Genomic DNA, 21,481 nt, shown 5'->3' with positions numbered 1-21,481 from the left:
CTGCAACAAGTAGATCTTACTAAGCAACAACACTAAGGCGCAGGAGTACACGTCCACTTTAATACCGCGTTCATAGGTGTTGCGTTTTACAATGCTATTCAAAAGTAGGCAACTATGATTTAAACCATCATATTCACATTGCATTATAAAGTAACAGTTGTATACTATAGCATAAAACAGGTTCACTACGGCTGGCCGGCGGTCGGGCTCCCGGCGACCAGCATCCCGGCGCCGGGAGCCCGACCGCCGGCTTACCGACAGCTTGGCGAGCGCAAATGAGCCCCTTGCGGGCTCGCTGCGCTCGCCACGCTACGGGCACGGTGGCGCGCTACGCGCGCCACACTATTTTATTCTCCCTCTATGGGGGTCGTGGACCCCCACGAGGGAAAATAAGTGTCGGTATGCCGGCTGTCGGGCTCCCGGCGCCGGTATACTGAGCGCCGGGAGCCCGACCGCCGGCAAACAGAAGACCACCCGCATAAAACACCTATAAAACCACTTAGCATGTGATATACTGTAAGTAAACCAACCATATCCTAAATGCACAAAAAACCTAGGGGAAGGATTTTATCATATCAATGCCAGGTAAGCTAGAGGAAGCAAACACACTTAACATATCAGCTGGCAGATGCATAATGGCAGAGATGCAATTAATCACCAATGGCATCTCAAGTATGTCCAGCGGGTTTATTAAACTTCAGAAAGTAAAGTGGCAGTAAGAACTGCAGAGTGGGAATGAGTGCATTGCCTAGCAACATCACGTCAGCTGGATATGCTAGTATGATTGTCCGGCTTTATACTATGATTGTCCGGCAAGTTAACTAATACCCCATTGTGGTATTCATAACCTAGCAGTGACTCAAACGTGCATACTGTACATTAGTATGTATGATAAAAAATGATGCTTTGTGATTTTAACAATAAATATAATTGAACAATTAAACAGGAAGAGCACGGTTTCCTCTTGTTCTCTATTTTATTACAAAAGGAAGCTCTGACTGCTCTCCTGCTGGAGCCCCCTCCAGTCAGCAACTCTTGTACAGTCTGTGCTGTGGCAGATCTCAGGGTCTCAGGGCTCATAATTATAATCAGCATGCTTATAAACTGAAAGATATGAGAAGAATGTACATTACGCTCAGGCCAGAGGTGAGAGGGATCATCCTGGATAGCACAGGAAGGGATTAGCCACATAGTAGTGAAGTTTGTTACAATTATTATTCAGTGCACATTTTGGCCAAGCGTAAGCAGACGCCACGTCATTATATGCAATGTGGTCCTTTCCCTCCCCCCCAAAAAAAAATCTCCACCTTTTTTTTTTTGTAATGACTGCGCATGTGCACCAAAGATTGTTACACATCCACAGCCATGTCTACTGATATGCATTCTGTGCTTATGTCCCCTTCTGCTATAGGAGATTGAACAAGGATCCTAGGGGAGGGTGCATCCAAGTCAAAATGTATCCCATGCTCGTGATTCTTATGTGACTGGTTGGAGTCGGATCTTTTGGAGATGTCCAATCACTGTTGCATAATGCAAACTAATTATTTTATTAACATTTGTTCAATTAACATTTACTTATATAGCATCAGAATATTCTGTTGTGCTTTGGGGCCTAATTCAGATCCTGTCGCTGATGTGCAAAAATCACTATGAAGCGATGTTTGCACATCTGCGCATGCGCGTAAGCTGGTAAGCTGGTGTGCAAGGTCCTAAACTGCATTCTCTTCAGAACGCAGCTAAAGACCTGGAGAAGGGTGGTAACGCGGTGTCGACACCGCATTTTGTTGGTGTCGAAGCTACATTAAGAGGTGCGGTCCAGACAAAGGAGGCATGTCCGGACCGATTCTGGGGCGGGCCATGGCGTGTAGCCGACTGCCTTCGCAGCTAGGCTGCATCGGCAGAGGGCTACCCTAAACATGCGAAAGCATCGCTGCCGTGCGATGCTTTCGCATATCTGCAGGGGGGGCTGGATCAGGCATGCAGGGCGGACTTGCCTTGTGCTGGGCATCCCCCTGCATTTCTAAGAATTTGATCATAGATATGCGTTTTTTGGCACACATCTACGATCAGGGCCAATATTTACTAATAATCCGAGTTTGCCCGATTTGTGTTTTTTTTTCTAAGTCCCAACACGGGAATTCACTAAGCACCAATCTCGGCAGTGTTTGGGCCATTCGTAATGGTTTGAACGGCAAAGTCCAGAAATACGAATGAATAGACCATCGTTCAAACGCGGCTGTTATTTCATACAACACGGGTATTCACTATTCATTCGTATTTGGGTGTTAGTCTCTGAGTGCTCAAGTGCAGGTGTATTTTTTTGCGATTTGTCAAAAAAAGCAGCAAAAAAATAGACCTGCTTTTTCCAGGCGAGTTTGTATAATCATGCACGCTCCTGAGCTGACAGTCAGGCTGCGCACTGAAGATACAATGTAGCGCATAGGCGCTACACTGTAACCAATGGTGGGAACTTTGCGGTCAGCGGTTGACCACGAGTAACCTCAACCGCTGACCGCAAAGTTCCCACTATTGGATACAATGTAGCGCCTATGCGCTACATTGTATCTTCAGTGCGCAGCCTGACTGTCAGCTCAGGAGCGCACAGCCAATCAGGAGAGTGCCATGACGTGGCGCTCCCTGATTGGATGAAGGGACCCTCTTTGACAGGAGTCACGGGGGGTCCCGCCAGTCGGGGAAAGGGATCCCATGTGTAAACATGGGACCCCTTTCAGTGCGTGGATCGAGTTTTTCGGTTTGTTTTTTTGCCAAGTACGTGGATTACAAACAGGACACAAGCTACACTGGATTATGTGAGTATAATTTTATTCACAGGTACTCCGAGGATTCTACATGGAGAAGTGGAGCGAGCCTCATGTGAACATAGGTAAGTATGTGTACATGTAGGTGTGCATGTATGTAATAAAGTTTTACTGTCACGGTGTGTGTGTTCTGTTTTTTGTTGGGTATTTTTTTTGCAGTAGTACTACAGGTACCAGTGGGCCCGTTTTTCCACCGCATGATGGTACTTGTGGTTCTCCAAGTACCAGCTTGCGGGGGAGGCTTGCTGGGACTTGTAGTACTGCTACAAAAAACAATATTCTTATTTTTACACTTGGCTATCAGCCCCCCATCCGCTGCCCTTGGATGGGGGGGGCAGCCTCGGGCTTCACCCCTGGCCCTTGGGTGGCTGGAGGGGGGGACCCCTTGATTCAAGGGGTCCCCACTCCTCCAGGGTACCCCGGCCAGGGGGTGACTAGTTAGTGATTTAATGCCAGGGCCGCAGGGACCTATATAAAAGTGTCCCCCGGCTGTGGCATTATCTCTCTGACTAGTGGAGCCCGGTGCTGGTTCAAAAAATACGGGGGACCCCTACGCTTTTTGTCCCCCATATTTTTTGCCCCAGGACCAGGCGCAGAGCCCGGTGCTGGTTGATCAAATATGGGGGAACCCCGGTCAATTTTTTCCCTATATTTTTTCAACCAGGACCGGCTCAAAAAGCCTGAGGTAACACTTTAAACACCTTTTAAAGGTACACAATGAAGCCCTGCACGGATCTCACAGATCCGGCCGGGATTCCTTGTGTTTTGTCAGGCAGTGTTTTACTCATCACTCCCGTAAAACACTGCCTGACATTACGAATCACATCGACATCGGAAAAAACGAATGTGGAAAACTCGGCAGCTTAGTAAATGAACGTATCAGGATTCAAAAAGTTGCAGTAAAATGCACCCGATACCATTCGAAATCAAACACCCTTAAAAACGGCTAAAACACGAATATTAGTAAATATACCCCCAGGTCTGAATTACCCCCATGTTAACTTGAGGTGGTTTCAGTTTGTATGAATGAGTCCCACTAGTGCTAATACTATAGTAATGTTGGTGCTGTTATTCCTCTTACATTATTACAGGGATTACAGCAATCGTTCTACAGCAGTAACACAGTATTGAGGCATATTTCCATTGTTCTTTTAAAGGAGGAGACAGATGTTTGCATTGATTTGAATGTAATAAAAAATTTCATTTTGTCATTCTTTCTTTGTGACTTGATCTAATTTTTTTACATGATTAATGTGACTCTAATAGTTATTAATAACACTGTCCAAACGTACTATTTTGTGTACGAATTTTATACTGTATATTCAGCACTTAGTACTATTACAGTACAGCCACGTCTCCTGGATTAGGTGCATAGACTTGGTAAAAACACATCCGATAAAGTAAATTGTTGAACATACAGTAGGTCATCAGCTGACTCAAAAATACAGGAACACACAGGGTGGCCATATATACTTTGGGGTCGATTCAGTTAGCTGCAAGTAACGCAAGGAGCAAGTAACTGCGGCTATATATCGCACTTACAGTACTTCTGGATACCATAGAGCTGCGTACAAAAATCTGTGAGTCCACGTGAGATACCTAAAAGATCCAGTGTACGACAAGCTTTAGTTAACTTTAGAGCTACAAATCCCAGCATGGCATGCAGACAGTGAAGAGTTAAACGCATAGTTAAGTCAGGCATAGACAACCTTTGGCTACTGTGGTACTACACACTCAGCATCCCCAGTCTGCAATTCTTCAATATGTTGGGGATTTATTCAGTGAAATGTTCAAGGATTTGAGAATGATAACAAATTAGTCTTATTATTTTCTCTATATTACAAGTGTTCAAGATGTTATGATTGAAAACTATTTTCTAGTGCAATATAATATAATTTTTCAGTCTTAAGCTGGTTACTGACATACACAATAGGAAAACACCAAAAGTCCTGCATAACAAACATGATCATGTTTAATATGTGATGGCATGCAACGCTTGTACAGGTAATGAGCCGTAGGTGACTTTATCACAGTATATTGGGGGTGATTCCGAGTTGTTCGCTCCCTAGCAGATTTTAGCAGCATTCCACACGCTAGGCCGCCGCCCTCTGGGAGTGTATCTTAGCTTAGCAGAATAGCGAACGAAAGATTAGCAGAATTGCGAATAGAAAATTCTTAGCAGTTTCTGAGTAGCTCCAGACTTACTCCCAGATTGCGATCAGCTCAGGCCGTTTCGTTCTTGGTTTGACGTCACAAACACGCCCTGCGTTCGGCCAGCCACTCCCCCGTTTCTCCAGACACTCCCGCGTTTTTTCCTGGCACGCCTGCATTTTTCCGCACACTCCCAGAAAACGCCCAGTTTCCGCCCAGAAACACCCACTTCCTGTCAATCACACTCCGATCACTTCAATGATGAAAATTCTTCGTTCGGACGTGAGTAAATCTACTAAGTTTTGAGCAAAAATACTTAGCGCATGCGCACTGCGTACCATGCACATGCGCATTGTTGCCTTAATCGCTCCGTTGCGAAAATTGGCAACAAGCGAACAACTCGGAATGACCCCCATTGGCTTTACATTTCCTCCTATTATTTTTCAATCTTTCTGCCTTATTTCTATGCTCTTCTTCCACTATACATATCACAATAATGCAGAGCTAGTTTTCTCTTTGAGAACCTACAAAGCACTACTTTTCTCTCAACATGTGATACAGCTTTATCCCTGGAAAAGAAAAATAATCAATACTGTGTGATGATATGAATACATTGATGAAAAGCATGGAAGGGGGCTTGGGGAAGCAATGTATTCAGTGACAGTTGCGAGAGGGAGTACACATTAAACTAATCTGTATATGAAACACTATTTTAACAGGATAGGAGCTTATAATTTGCTGCCTGGTCAAATACAGAGATACAGGGTACTTATTTTTACTTTGGATGAAACCTACGCTTCAGTCCAAGCGAAATTTTAAATAAATATTACAAGTGCCATTTTGAATATAAAAAAGTCACAATGTTTACTTGATTTCTTAGCAATTGTTTATTTTCCCACACACCTAGATGTGAGAGAATAGTTTTCCAAATTAAAGTACTGGACATAGAAGAGTAAAATGGCCCAGCAACAATATACACAGAAAATAAACAAACAGTACCACATAATGACTCCATTAACATGGGCAGTCTAGAAAAAGCAATCACTGGTGAGTCTAATGTTTAAGGAAACCTCTACAACAGAGCAATTAGTGTTTATTACAGACTACAAAACTGCATTTCAAATTGAATTTGTGTAATAAAATAAATGAGTTTAACACACCACAATGTCTACTGTACTTTCTAATGAACCTAATAAAAGAGGTTGCTCATGTATTTTTTTCAGTGTAGCTATATTTTATTTACTTTTTTATATGTATATATAAATTATTGATTTTTTTTTGTTTTTGTTTTTTTTATCTAGAGGGAATGATGGAGGGTCAGATGGAAGGACACATCAGGGCTGGCCCTGGTCTTAAATGGGAGGCCTTAACAGAAGTGCCACAGCAGGGCAGGATGGCCCTAATGTCCCCCGTACATGTGACATCATGACGTAATGAAGAGGTGGTCAGGACCCCAAAAAGATTAGTGCAGGGTGCATCCTCAGGACATGTACAGGCAGCTCTTCAGTTGCTCTGCAGGCTCGAATAGCACTTTGCAAAAGAAATATATGTGCCACCCACCAGAACAGCGACTATAACCCACCCCCCCTTCCCACTCATCTGTCCTTGTGCCCAAAGTAGCGGCATCATTCACATGCCCATAGTCAACATATTATACATGGCTGTAAACTGAGGGGACCGTAATGCAAGCAAATTGCCTGAAATGACAAGAAGTGGAATGCAAAGATGACCGTGGCCATCTGAGTAGCACTGTAACAGTGTTGTAGCAGCTGTGACAGTTTCTGCAGCCGCTACTGCTAAATTACGCTAATGCTGCAGGAGGAGTGTGCAGTAAAAAGATGTCTCCTGCCGGCGTCGCAGATCGCAATGGTCGCAGTCATCGGCCTAAAATTACCCAGATTGACCACTGGAAAGCCACTGTCGGGCAGGGCCAGTGGCAGGCGGGGTCAACAGGGACACCGAAGGATCAGAGGGGCCCCAAGGATACGCCACTTAGTGCTTGGCAGGGATGTGAGCCATCTTGTCTATATAGGGCAGCGAGCTGCAGGCGGTGTGGGCGCAGCCTCAAAGTGACCGGAGCCTCTCACACACAGTGACTGTGCGGTGCAAGCGTGCTTTTGCTCTTCCGGGTCCAGCTCTGCTGCAGGTAGTTACAGGACATGGCAGCAGAATTCCTGTGCCCTGCGCCGGCCTCATCTGGTGGGGTGTGAAAGCTGCATGGTACCTGCTGGGCGGTGTGGGTCTGAATACTGGGGAGTGCAGTGCAGGTCAGTTTCTCCCCGGGGTGAGAGTGGATTGGTGAGGGGATACAGGGCTTTGGGATGGGGTGTGAGAGCTGGGAATGCAGCTTGGAGTCACTAGGTATTTATTTATTTATTTATTAACAGGGTAGAGACAGACTGTGGGGTGTATGGGAGGAAGAAGAGAGGGACTCAGAGACTGTGGTGTGTGTGGGGGAGGAAGGTGAGATATACATATTTTCACGTGTAATAAATAAATAAATAAATAAATATACAGTATATATATATATATATATATATATATATATGGGTTATATATATATATATATATATATCTATATATATATATCTATATATATATATACAGGTTTTATATATATATATATATATATATATATAATTATTATTATCCTTTATTTATATGGCGCCACAAGGGTTCCGCAGCGCCCAATTACAGAGTACGTAAGCACATAATGAAAACAGGAAAACAGTGACTTACAGTTGAAGACAATATAGGACAAGTACAGGGTAACTAAGCATAACTACACCAGTAAATGACAGAGATAAGTTCCAGGTGGCTAAAAACTGCGAGATTTGGCCAGTTGAGGATCATTAAAGTAAGAAAAGGATAAGCACATGAGGTGTAGTGCAGCAATTCTGTTGTATTTTAATATATATATAATCTGAGGATGCCCCAGATTACCGGGCCCCAAGATTTATGTTGATGGCCTTGCAGCTGGGGCCAGGAAATCTGCATTGGAAGATGTAGGCCCTGACCACGACACGCCTGCAAAACAGGGCAACACGTCCCCATTATATAAAATGGTCCCTATTACCAAAACCATCCCACCCCAAAACAGCCATTTGGCTTCGGAGCACCGTGTGCAATTTCGCACCACAGAGATTTGCACATGCGCAATGCAGTATCTGGGCATGTGCAGTTCTCTCATGATAAGCGATGTACGTAAGCCATCGGGTTTGCGTGAAACTCTGAATCAGGCCTCAATGCATGATATATAGGCTCTCTAGTGGCAAAGTGCCGGCAGCAGCAAGTGCCAGCAGCATTATCTCTAGCAGAAAGTCTTTTTGAAATTTGATAAGTCAGCCTCTGGGAGGAATTCAATTGTTTGAAAAGTCAGATGGGTGTCTGTTTTTTCTGTCTGTTAGATAGAAAAAAGCAGACACCCAACTGACTTTTCAAACAATTGAATACCCCCCAGAGTTTTATACCTGAAAACATCTTTTAGCTCATGTGCTAGGGCATATACTTGCCACAATCTAAAACCCTGCTTTGGAGGCAGCTTTCTTAGGGCCATCTGTGATTGGATGGGAGAGCCATGTAGTCCAGAGATTCCCAAACTTGGGTGCCTTTTCATGTCCCAAACTTGGGTGCCTATTCATGAAGCAGTGATAAGAGTGGAGAAGTAGCCCATGGCAACCAATCCGCTGCTCTGTATAATTTTATAGTATGCAAATAGTGCACAAGCATAGACATCCTTAAAACCTGGACTGTTAAGGTGCTTCAAGGACCAAGTTTGGGAACCAATGATGTAGTCTATAACTTTAATCATAATAGTGATGTATTGGTCACTATTCTGGTACCCAGTCATGCTATTACACAACTGCCATTATCACCCGTGAGGACACTTTTTAGTGCTAAAAATAATGAGGTTGATTTTGAATTGGGACCAAAGAAACAAAATCAAGTAACTGTGCACCTGGGCCAAACCATGCTGCACTCCTGGTGGGTCAGATTTAAAACGTGCAGAGAGATTTAGATTTGGGAGGGACATGTCCAAACTGAAACATAAATCACAGTGTAAATATTAATCTGTCCAGGGTTTGTGAGGTATAAGCAAAAGCTGCCCTGCATGGAAAAGGAATAACTCTACATACAGTATTTGCACCCCTTGCATTCCAACATGGTTTGTCCAGGTGCAAAGTTCTTGCTTGTTTAGCTTTGCTCCCACCTCTGAATCAGCCACAAGATGCTATTTCGTGCAAGCCAGCAAAATGTATTCTTCACAACCTGGTTTTTAACTCCATCTATAACACATCAATAGACACACAGAGTAATAGGAACCCCTGCATGATAGTCCTATAGGATGCGGTTATTAGTATTAATAGCTGGATTTGGCTACTTTAGTCTGAAAGTAATATAACATTCAAGTGAAATTTCGACATAATGCACATTAATGTATCAAATGTAAAGGAAGAAGCCGTGCATACATCAATTTTAGCCCCTAAGTGAAGATCCTAAAATGCTTCAATAGGAAAACATTTGTTTTTCATTTGAGGCAAGGCTTGGGCTAACCAGTAAAAGCCTTAACGTGATTTTAGAAAGACTCTGTAAGCAAAAGAACGATTTTCAGACTAATGCAACCAAAAGAGTCTAACATTGGCTGGAAACCTGAGCCACTTCGTCAGAAGAGCTCTCTCCTTTGCAATGAGACCCTGCATACCTAAAGCATGTCAGCTACAGAACTCCGGCACTTCCAAAATGTTTTCATTAAGTATAGAGAACCTAATCTCTTGTTTTGTTTAAGGCCACACAACTTTCCAGAGGTTTAGGAAGATCGGTGGTCTCGCAATGTAACAGATTGGAGACTAATTGAAAGACAGAGAATGAAACGTAGGTGCCAGCTTGTTTATACTGCACTGTTTTTCACCCCACAGGATTACCATATTGGCCATGTAAACTGCTGTATGATAAATACCATATGACTTACACATGCTACATATCTGCATGGTGAAAACTATAGGATTACAACATGCATCTGAGCTTGGTTAAGAGCAGCCATGCAGCATAATGTATCTAATTTTCCTGTTTAATTTGTTAAGATAACGCATATACTGTAAATGAACAGCCTCCTGCCTCATGTGAGGTCAAAGGGGATGGGTTGCATTTTCTTGCTACAGCTTAAGGGGGAGATGCCAGATGCATATTAACCAATCGGTACTGCACTGTAGATATATCTGGCAAAGGACAATTAATGATAGAAGGATTAAGGGACACAAGCACTAAGCCTTGGAAAGTGATAAAGTGAAGTGAGATAAAGTACCAGTGCACCAGCTCCTGTCATTTTTCAGACAGATCATTTATCAATGAGTGATAAATTTCACTGTGAGTGATAAATTGCACCAGCCAATCAGCTCCTAACTTCAATGTCAAAGGCTGTGTTTGAAAAATTACAGGAGGTGATTGGCTGATGAAATTAATCACTCACAGTGAAATGTATCACTCATTGATAAATGAGCCTAACAGCCTGTAACATGGCAGTTAGGAGCTTATTGGCTGGTACTTTATATCTCTCCAAGGCTTAGTACATATGCCCCAAAGTCACTTATATAGGTAGTCACAAAGTGTGAGAATGCTGAATGCAGCCAGCACTTGCACTAAGCATCTTACTTTTGACAGATTCTGTCTTCTCGTCCTTTTGTTTATATACAGGCAGTCTGAGGCCCTTGCATAGTACAAAAAAACAAACCACTATGTACATCTATAGATCCGGGGGCGGTCATTCCGAGTTGATCATAGCTGTGCTAAATTTAGTACAGCTACGATCATTCACACTGACATGCGGGGGGACGCCCAGCACAGGGCTAATCCGCCCCGCATGTCAGTGCCGCCCCCCCCCCCCCTTTGCACTTCAAGAGTAGCTCCCGACCAGCGCAGCTTTAGCGTGCTGGCCGGAAGCTACTCGTCGCTCCCCGGCCTGCAGGGGCCGCGTGTGACATCACGCAGCCGCTGCGGCCTGCCCCCCAATGGTCTGGCCACGCCTGCGTTGGCCGGACTGCGCCCCCTAAACGGCGGCTTTATGCCGCCGTCCAGCCCCCTCCCGCCCAGCGACCGCCTCTGCCTCAGAGGCGATCGCTAGGCAACGACGGCTGGCATGCGCCGGCGCTGGTGCATGCGCAGTTCCGACCCGATCGCTGCGCTGCGAGAAACTGCAGCGAGCGATCGGGTCGGAATGACCCCCCATATACATTGTGGTGAAACTGTAGTCTGTGAACAGTTGATGACAAAAGTATTATCTACTGGTATTATTCCCATTGCACTACAGCAATTATATAGCACGGTGAGTGCTGAAAAATCAAATATAACATACCAGCTAATGAGCATGTTTTATATTATCATCCTGGGGGTGTAATAGCACAATATTAATCATCCTGTCAGAGATACAGTAGAAGAAGTTTCTGTTCCCCTGTGAGCTGTCCAGCACTCATTTATATTAGCGCTTACCTGTACCACATGGAATTTCTAAGATAACATTGGATTCAGATACATCTTTTGGATTTAGACATAGCATACAAAGATTTCTAAATGTACTACGGTGAAGAGAACATATACATTTTTGTAATCAAGCCCTCTTCCAGGTGTTTATCACATTGTTTTAGATATTTTACCACAAAGCACCAGTTATATCTTCTATAGTCATTGACAGACATTTCTAAATTGTGTACACTATCTGCTGCTCACAAAATACATGGCCCACAGCCAGATTACTATCTCAGCACATGCCTGTGACTGGCTGCACAACATGGATGTGTGTTCAATAACACACAAAGAGCATCATTTTACACATTGCATGTTACATAAAGGTAAAAGATCTTACCTCTGCCTTTTGAGTTCTGGGAAAACTGGTCTCTCTCTCAATGGCATACACATCCAGCAGGTAGAGCCGTGCTCCACGTTCCCGATCCAAAACTGCTGCAGTCTGGATGACACCTGTATTGCGCCCAATGGTGAACAAACGTCCAACGGTTTTTCCTTCACATTTCACAGAAACAATGAAGTACTCCACCGTAGTCTCTGTGCCTCGGCCACTGGATGCCTCAATAGATATCACATTGGTTCCAACAGGTTCACCCTCTTTTAAAATAGTTATATATTTTGGCTGGGTAAAAACTGGGCCATCAGTTCCCTGAAGAATAATAGTCAACTCAGTTGTAGTCCTCTTTCTCTCAGGTCCTAAATCAGTGGCAGCCACTATAAGTTTGTATAAAAGATGAGACGGTACCATGGGAGAGGCCACCCTTAAGTCACCACTGTAGCGATCCACAATAAAAATTTCAGTGTCTCCATTAATGATTTCATATTCTATTTCCCCATTGGGACCTTCATCTGGATCAAAAGCTGCCACAGTAGTCAGCACAGATCCGATCACAAGGGTGGGATCTGCAGCAAAAGCATTCTGTGACATAAAGGTTGGGACATTGTCATTGAGATCACCAACGAGTATAGTGACATTCTTCAGGGCATATTTCCTAGTCTCTAAAGGCACAGCCTGGTCACTGGCCCTGACAGTCAGCTCAAAAAGGTTGGCAAACTCTCTGTCAATCTCTGCATTAGTGTAGATTGTGCCCCGTACCTCATCAATTAAAAAGTGACCGCCCCGTGGCTTCTGCTGGATAATAGCATAGCTGAGCTGTCCATTAATGTCTGCATCAGGGTCAGTGGCAGTCACAGAGAGAATGGAGGTACCAAGCGGCACATTCTCTATTATTGATTTAAAGATATCTCCCACTGGGAAGCTGGGTGGGTTATCATTGAAATCTCTCACTTGTATTATGACTGACATAGTAGATGAGCGAGGGGGTCTGCCATTATCTTTTGCTGTGATGTTTAGTTTGTACAGCGCTTGTGTCTCAAAGTCCAGCTTTTTAGCCAGGAAGATGCTCCCAGTGTTGGGACTAATGCTAAAGGTGCCATGGTTATTGGTCCCTGTAATACTGTAATGAATGTCAGCATTATCACCAGAGTCAGAGTCTGTGGCAGCAACAGAGGACACCAGTTCCCCAACCCTCATATTCTCTAATACATCCACAAAAAGAGCTGCTCTGGGGAAAGATGGCGTGTTATCATTTTCATCCAGTACATCAATACTTAATGAGCATGTAGAACTTAAAGGGACTTTCCCAGAATCCACAGCTTGGATGATGAGAGAATAGGAGGCTGTAGCTTCATGGTCCAATATCCCCACCAGCGTTACTTGCCCTGTAACATGATCTATTGAAAAGCGTTTTTCCTCATTCCCTTTAATGACAGAATAAGTCATCAAACCATTGCTTCCCTCATCCCCATCAGAAGATGAGACCCGTAACACCTGGGTCATGTTTGCTGCTGACTCTGAAATACTGGCCTGGTAGAGATCTTTGGAGAACTTGGGAGAGTTATCATTGATGTCTCTTATATAAATCTGGACAGTGGCTTGGTCTTTCAGTGGTTTTGGTAAACCTAAATCAGTTGAGACAACTTTGAGTGTAAATGTTGCTGCACCCCTTTGCCTCATAAGACCCTCTCTGTCAAACTGGTGAGTGCTTATTATGTCCCCTGTAACAGTGTTTAATTCAAAATCAGGTTGCATAGTTTCAAACGCATACATAACATCACCATTCGATCCAAAGTCCTTATCTACAGCAAAAACTTTACCAACAAATGACCCTCCTTTTTGTTCCTCTTCAAAATAGAAGACATAATTAGTGCTGTTAAACAATGGCCTATTGTCATTGACATCCTCCAGTATTATCGTAACATTTACTGTGGCACTTAGCTGTTCCACAGCTCTGTCTGAAGCAGTAACAAGTAAAACATATATATCCTTAACCTCTCTGTCCAGTTCACTTTTTACATATAGCTGTCCATCAGGGAATATACCAAATGCCTCCCCAACATTTCCATCTGTAATATGATATGTGATTTCCCCATTAGCCCCAGAATCTTTGTCAGAAGCATGTACTTTAAAAAACCTGGAGTTAACTGGTTCTGACTCTAAGAGAGTCACTTCATATGACAGCTGATCAAACACTGGAGGGTTATCATTCACATCATGCACAGAAACAGTTAATATAAAGCTGGAAAAGAGCTGGGGAACACCCATGTCTGATGCTAGAATTTCTACTTGGTACGAGCCAGCATTGACATCTAGTGCTCCTGTTATACTCACATCACCACTTACTTCATCCACATGAAACAAGCCTAAAGGGTTCTGTTTTAAGATATAAGCAATCCTCCCATTTACACCTTCATCGAGGTCAGCAGCCTTAGCGTGAAATATAATATGACCTTCTTTCCAATTTTCCACCACATTTACGCTTTCTACTGCTTGTAGAAAGCGGGGAGAATTGTCATTTAAGTCTTTTACTGTAATATTAATAATTGCTTCCCCCGTCACTGCCCCACCACTAGCTACAACTTTCAAGTGGTAAAATCCTTGTTCTTCTCTATCTATCACACCTGCTGTCATGATTAGACCTGTGGCTTTATCGATAGCAAATACCCCTTTTTGGTCCCCTGTGGTGATAAGGTAAGTGATATTAGTATTCAAATCCATAGTGGTTGCCGTCACTGCTCCAACATTGTATCCTAATGGCACATTCTCAAACATAACAAAACTGTATGTGTCCTGGGTAAATGATGGTGGATTATCTTGAGTATCCAACACAGTGATGGTCACAATAGCATGGTTGTGAGATTGCAAGCCTCCGCCATCAGTGGCCATGACTTTCAATTGGTAAGCTGTTTTTTCTTCCCTGTCTAAGGCAGCTTTTGTAGAAATGGCTCCTGTGTCGGGATTAATCTGAAATTTGGAAGTGTCCCCGACCCTAATAGAATATTTAACTGTACCATTTACCCCCAAGTCAGGGTCTGCAGCAGTCACAGACACAACAAAACTCGCAGGTGGTTCATTTTCCTGAATGTTGGCAAAGTATTGCACAGGATAAAACACAGGACTGTTGTCATTTACATCCAATAGAGTTACAGTGATTTTAGCAGAGGAAGAGAGTGGTGGGGTTCCGAGGTCAGTAGCCAGGACCACTAAATTGCACTTTTCTTGCTGCTCTCTGTCCATCTCAGTTCTAGTACTAAGTTGGCCAGACAATGGGTCTAGGCGGAAAGAACTATGACACGGGCTTTGGTTATCAGAATCAAAGTAGAAACGGATGGTGCCATTGTTCCCAAGGTCACCATCTGTAGCCTTCAATGTGATAAGTTCAGTGCCAATAAGGGAATTCTCTGGTAAGGACACCCAATGTTGGTCACCAGCTGGGGAGCGAGTGAAAGTAGGCCTTTGATCATTTACATCCAAAAGACTAACAAGAAGAGAAGCATAGCTAGTTTTGGGCTGAGGGCCCTGATCCCTTGCACTGATATTGAGTAGCAATTGGGAGGCAGTTTCACGGTCTAATGTGGAGGTACTTGTCACCAATCCACTGTGTTCACTAATGGAGAACCATCCCAACTTATTTCCAGATACAATAGCGTATCGTAGATTGGCATTCAGTCCTGTGTCACCATCTGTAGCTGAAACACCGCATATGTATGAGCCAGGTGGCAAGTCCTCACTGATCTCCACTTTACTCTGTGGTTCCTGGAAGACTGGAGGGTGATCATTGATATCATTGACATAAATCACCAGGCTAGCCACTGATGATCTTGGCCTAGGGAGACCCTGATCTGACACACTAACAGTCAAATTGTAGGAAGGTATACGTTCTCGGTCCAGTGCGCTTGCTACTTTGATTAGGCTCAGGTTGGGTACTTTGGATGTTTGTACCTCAAAATGGCGCTGCTCATTGCCCCCCAAAATAGCCACTGTGACATTTCCATTTGCAGCAGGAGAGTCTGAGTCAGTGACAGTAAGTAATGCCACCACGGTTCCAACCTGTGCATTCTCATCCACTGATGCATAACGGGAGGTGGCAGGAAAATAACGGAATTTTACAACAGGGTCATTGTCATTAACATCAATCAGACGGACAACTGCTTCTGCACGGCCAGTAAGTGGTGGCGTGCCCAGGTCTTTGGCCTCAATACTGAGTGTATACTGACGGCGACTTTCGTAATCCAATTGCTCCCTGATGGTGACAAGGCCACTTTCTGGATCAATTTGAAAAGGGGTGCCTTCTGCCAGTTGGTACATGATTGCAGAATTATCCCCATCATCTCTATCAGTTGCCTCTACTTTAAGAACACTTGAACCTATAGGAGCATCCTCTTCAACTCTGGCCTGGTACTGAGAGCTGCTAAATACAGGTGGGTTGTCATTAATATCCTGCACGGTTACGTTCACTTGCAAGTGCCCTACTTTTTTGGGCATTCCTTTGTCTTCCACTTCCACCAGCAGATAATAACATGGAACAGTTTCCCTATCTAAAGGACCTTGTGACATCAAATGCAGGAAAGCACCATCCCCACTTGGGTTGACCGTAATGCCCAATTTAAAGCGACCATCCTGGTTTCCTGAAACAATGCGGTAGGAACGGTGATCTACCCCATTAGTGCCAGCATCTGAATCTGTAGCGGTGTCTAGTATGACTTGTCTTCCTCCTTGTGTGTCCTCTTTAAAAGACACCACAATGGAGGGGTCAGGAAACACAGGTGAGTTGTCATTGATGTCCAAGACAGTAATACGAACTTCAGTTGGGTAAGTTGGTTGACTGGACAGAACCACCAAGTTGATAACATCACTGGCAAGACTCTCTCTGTCTATGATTGAGGTGGTGTGTATGAAGCCAGAAGTGGAGTTAATGCTAAATAGAGCATGGGATTCACTAAGTCGATAGGTAAACCCTGGTTTGGTGCTGATGGTACCTACATAGGTCCCTGGTGGTTGCTCCTCCAGCACTTGAAACATCTGACGGGGCTGGGAGCTGCTTAGTGCTCTAGGCACTGACACCAACAAGGACACCAACAAATGCATCAGTGAAAGTCTATGCAGGTAATGTATCCTCACACACAGCAGGCTCATTTTGTGTTCCGTGCAGAATATCACAAATGTAAAACCATCCACCCTAATTCCGGATGATTAGAGAAAAAATATATATCACCAACAACCGAGCAGGATCTCCTTGTGAGCGCTTAGCGTAGAAGAAGCATGTGATAAGGAATTGAATTGTACATCCAGGAGCTGAACAGCGTCGCATCCCGCAGTGCACTCACAGCTCAATCATCTCAGGTTATAGACTTGCAGAGAAGTTACTGCGCTAGCGCAGTCTGCACGCACCTTTGTCGCAGAGTGTAGTCAGAGGAGACCTTCAGCTGGTGATCGCATTACTGAGTGGAGCCTGGTCCAGGCACAACGATAACTTGCAGTTTATATTCCCGTCTCTGCTCCTTCAGCTGCTCCCTGTACAGCCTGCCTGTAAACCAGCTACTCATCGGAGCCCGGAAAGGTGCAGCCTAGGGGGGATTTCTTCTTCCTCACCATGCCAGTTCCTGCAGCCTGTGCTCTGCTGCTGGTGGTGTAATCCGGGGGGTTAGCAGCAGCAGCAGCAGCCGGACATCATAGCAGTGCACACGGGCCGGGGTAGAGTCTCTGCATCCTCTGCTGCGCTCTCTCCGGGCGCCTCTGCATCTGCTGCTGAAACAACAAAACTTTCTTCTGCTGCTCATTCATCCCACATCAGCCAGGACCCAGCGCTTCGCCCCCCTCTCCCCTTCCCGCACCGCCCAGCCACACGCCTGTCACTCCCAGCGCCTCCCCCCGGCCCCTGGATTGGGCAGCGGCTACTGGGCTACTACAACCCCCCTCACTGCTGCCCCGTCCTGCGCTGCTCGGGCTCTCCCTGGGATTGGCCGGCGCTGCTCCTTGTTACCGGCAAAGGGAGGCAGTTTGCTGGGAGTAATGTGGAGCGGTGGCCGGGAGGGTCTGTGCCCGCACACAGGGAGATGTAGCCCGCTGGCTCTGATCTACGTATGTGAGCACCGGCTGCCAGCATCACTATCTCATGTTAGCAGTATCTATGCCCGTGCACCTACAGTATATGTTATAATAATCAATATTACAGTACATATTCATTATATGCTGTGACTCATGCCTACCTATATGATACAATGCAGTATGCTTATACACACATGCATTAGAGTGCTGAATCATCATATGCTAGGGCACATACTGTGTATGTGGTCCAATGTATTATCCCTATGCACATAGGTGTGCGCAGGGGGGGTTCCTGGTGCGCACAGGCACCCCCTAATGTCTGGCACCCCGATCTCACATGCCTGATGCAGCGATCGCCGAGCAGGCTGATTACTGTCCCCTCTGCGCTGCACCCTGTCAGGATTGCATTACTTACTGGACGCCTGGGTTAATGAAGGGTGCCACTGCCACCGGCTTTCAAACTCCATGTACAAAATCATGCTTGCACGCCCACCTGCCACATGCTCACCTCTCTCCTTCTATGCTATGCCACTGATAAGGAGCAGCATGCAGCCAGCGTTCATCTTAGGAAGACAAATTCATTACTGGCAGGCGGTCAGCAGCAGCATTGACACGTCACTCGTTTTTCCAGCAGCAGCAGTACTAGTCTGCGACTGTCAGTGTCAGTAAGTGACTGACTAGTAAGTAAGCTGCTGCAGCTTGCAGGGGAAAGAGAGAGGGAGCCAGACAAGGCTGAGGAGGAGCAGTGTAATTGCAGTGAGTGCCATCAGGGGTGTTTGTTTGGTGCACACCACAACATCTGACAATGTATCTGCTTTATAAGGATTGGTACAAGGGTGGATATTTTATATTGCGTTGACCGTCAATAGATGGTGCTAGACACGCCCATAAGGCGGTGCTAGACACCCCCCTCCGATGGTGCACCCCCTAATAAAATGTGCTGCGCACGCCTATGCCTATGCACGTATTGTATACATTAGAGAGCTGTGTCTCACATCATGGCACCTAACTGTATATGTGACGTCACGTGCCACATGCTAGGAACCTAAATGTAAAATCCCTATGCTAGGGATGGCCTTCGGTAGGCTGCCCATCGATGGTTGTATACGTGATAATGCGCAGTATCCATATGTACAAAGTAAATTCTGTTGCATTACAATAGGTAAAACATTTGTACAGTATAATTAGACATAAAAAACACAATGATTTATTTATTACCAGTCATTTATATAGCGCGCACATACTCTGCAGCGCTTTACAGAGAATATTTATCCATTCACATCATTCCCTGTCCCATTGGAGCTTACAATCTATAGGGGTGTAGTATGGTATGCTGGCGGCTGGGCTCTCGGCGACCAGCATACCAGCACCGGGAGCCCGACCGCCGGCATACCGACAGCTGGGCGAGCGCAAATGAGCCCCTTCGAGGGAGAATATGTGTCGGTATGCCGGGTGTCGGGATTCCGGCGCCGGTATACTGTGCGCCGGGATCCCGACATTCGGCAACCTGAAGACCACCCATCTACAGTCCTACCATATGTACATGCACACACAAGATGTTCTATTAGCTGTGATTGGTTCCCGCACTGAATAAGCATCGCTAAAATACACATTTCAAAGTGTTAAGTGTTCAAAGTTCTTAATTGAAATACATTGTAATAAAAAAAATAATTACTACTGCAAGTCCATTCCTGTTTATGACTTTTTAAGCAAACATTATGCTTACATCTCACAGATTTGTATACAAGGTAGACTTGTGGGTTGAGTATTAATGAAAATGCAGGGTAATACCATGTACATAATATATGTTTTAACGTTTGAAGAGCAATAGGATTTTTTTTTATTGAAGCGCGGATGCTAAAATTGCAAGAGCTTTAGCTGCGTAAACAGCTCCCTCTTATGGTAAAAAGTAAATATTGTTCTAGGACACGTTCAATGGCGTCTGTGGTAAAAACTAGTTGTGTTTGCTGTTTTTATGTTTCTTTAACCCCTCTTCTGTATGCATACATACATATATACATACATACATTGTACACATCGCAATCATCCGTACATTTAGATGGTAATTTACTCACACTGGGCCTGATTCAGGTTTGTAAGCAGAGTAAAAAAGCACACAACTGGCAAAACCACGTTGCACTGCAGGTGGGGCAGATGTAAGATGTGCAGACATATTTAGATTTGGATGGTTACATTTTTTCTGTGCAGGGTAAATAATGGCTGCTTTTGCATGCAGCCCACAAATGTTAGACAGCTTTATTTTGACACTGCAGTTTAGGTTCAGTTTGAATTGCAGTGCAATATGGTTTTACCCAGCTATGTGCTTTTTTTGCTTTGCATACAAACCTGAATGAGTCCCACAGTTCAAAGTTACGAATCTTTACTTAGCAATTACTATAATTTTTAAGGATGATAGATGGATAGATAGATAGATAGATAGATAGATAGATAGATAGATAGATAGATAGATAATGTACAGTATAAGCGATTATATCGAATAATAACCCTTATAGACTCAACTTTTGTGTCACCTTACGGGGTGATGAAATTATTCACAAATAAATGAAATTAGAACTAAAGACACACAAAAAAATAATTTTTTTTGTATGTAATAGGCAAAATGGACAATAAAAAGAGAACGGAGGACATTTTATATGGCTGTAGTGACATAAAATTCTGAATAGAAGGCTGAATGAAGCAGCTGGGACAGGTGGAGGTGTCCATGGTAACTGTGGGCCTATGAGATGGCTGAGGAATCTGGTGATGGGAGGGGCTTAGCCCTTATAACGAGAGGACTGACTAGGTAATCTCCCTCTTTTCCTCAGGAAAAATTGAACAGCGAAGTGCTCTGGGTTTGTGTTGTACTGAACTGTATTATTTGTGAATTTGTGGTATTTTTCTTCTCATTTCTTTTCAATCTTTACTACTCTCTAATTCTTTCACCCCTCTTTTTTCTTTGAATCTTTCCTTATCTATTTTCTATCTTCTAACATGCCGAAGCCTAGTCGTGCGGTGGGTCCCCCTAGCCGTTTTATTGAAAGCGATGAAAGGGACGCTGCTGAATTAGTGTCAGGTAGGGGACAGCCTCTGTCAGCACAAGGAAGGCGCCAAGTCATGAGTAATGTGGGTAATTCCGCCGCCAGGGGTTGGGCTCGACCACCTGAGAGGGCTTTGGCGGGCGTAGCTGCGTCACGCAGAGGCCGGGTCAGCAGCTTGTCTGTGTCACGTGCTGTTGGGCCAACTCGTGCTGTGGGAATTGATTCTCCAGAGCTAATTACTGACAATGTCTCGGAGCGTGGGTGCTATGGTGGAGTCGCGGAGCAGGTTGATGAGGAGATCGGTAACATCTCGGGGAGTTACCTCAGGAGTGCATGTGCCGGGGGTACGCCACGATCGTCCCGTGGACCCGCTGGGGACCGTGGCTGCCAGAGGCGGTCGACGCAGCACTGTTCTTGCTAGAGGTGAGCAAAATTAAAGTGGAATAAGAGAACAATTGTTGGTGCAAGGAGCAGGAGCACCTAATGGAGGAATTAACAGGGGTCCGGCTAGATCAAGGGATTCTGGTGTAAACACGGATGTAGAGGGTCAGCACGCGGGCACCTCGGGC

The 21,481-nt window shown here is 44.7% G+C and overlaps 1 protein-coding gene across 1 annotated transcript in view; it reads right to left on the bottom strand.

Annotated features, from left to right (window-relative positions):
- The window catches only part of FAT4 (FAT atypical cadherin 4), a 312,949-nt gene extending 295,350 nt beyond the window's left edge, over nt 1-17,599 (bottom strand). The window contains exon 1 of the mRNA XM_063920304.1: nt 11,827-17,599. Coding sequence (XP_063776374.1) covers nt 11,827-16,962 — 5,136 coding nt within the window. The 5' untranslated portion in view covers nt 16,963-17,599. The remainder of the gene's footprint in view (nt 1-11,826) is intronic.
- Nucleotides 17,600-21,481: the final 3,882 nt, after the last annotated feature.

The sequence above is a fragment of the Pseudophryne corroboree genome, chromosome 1 (assembly GCF_028390025.1).
Source record: "Pseudophryne corroboree isolate aPseCor3 chromosome 1, aPseCor3.hap2, whole genome shotgun sequence".
NCBI classification, from domain to species: Eukaryota; Metazoa; Chordata; class Amphibia; order Anura; family Myobatrachidae; genus Pseudophryne; species Pseudophryne corroboree.
This window is presented reverse-complemented; position numbering and strand designations above follow the sequence as displayed.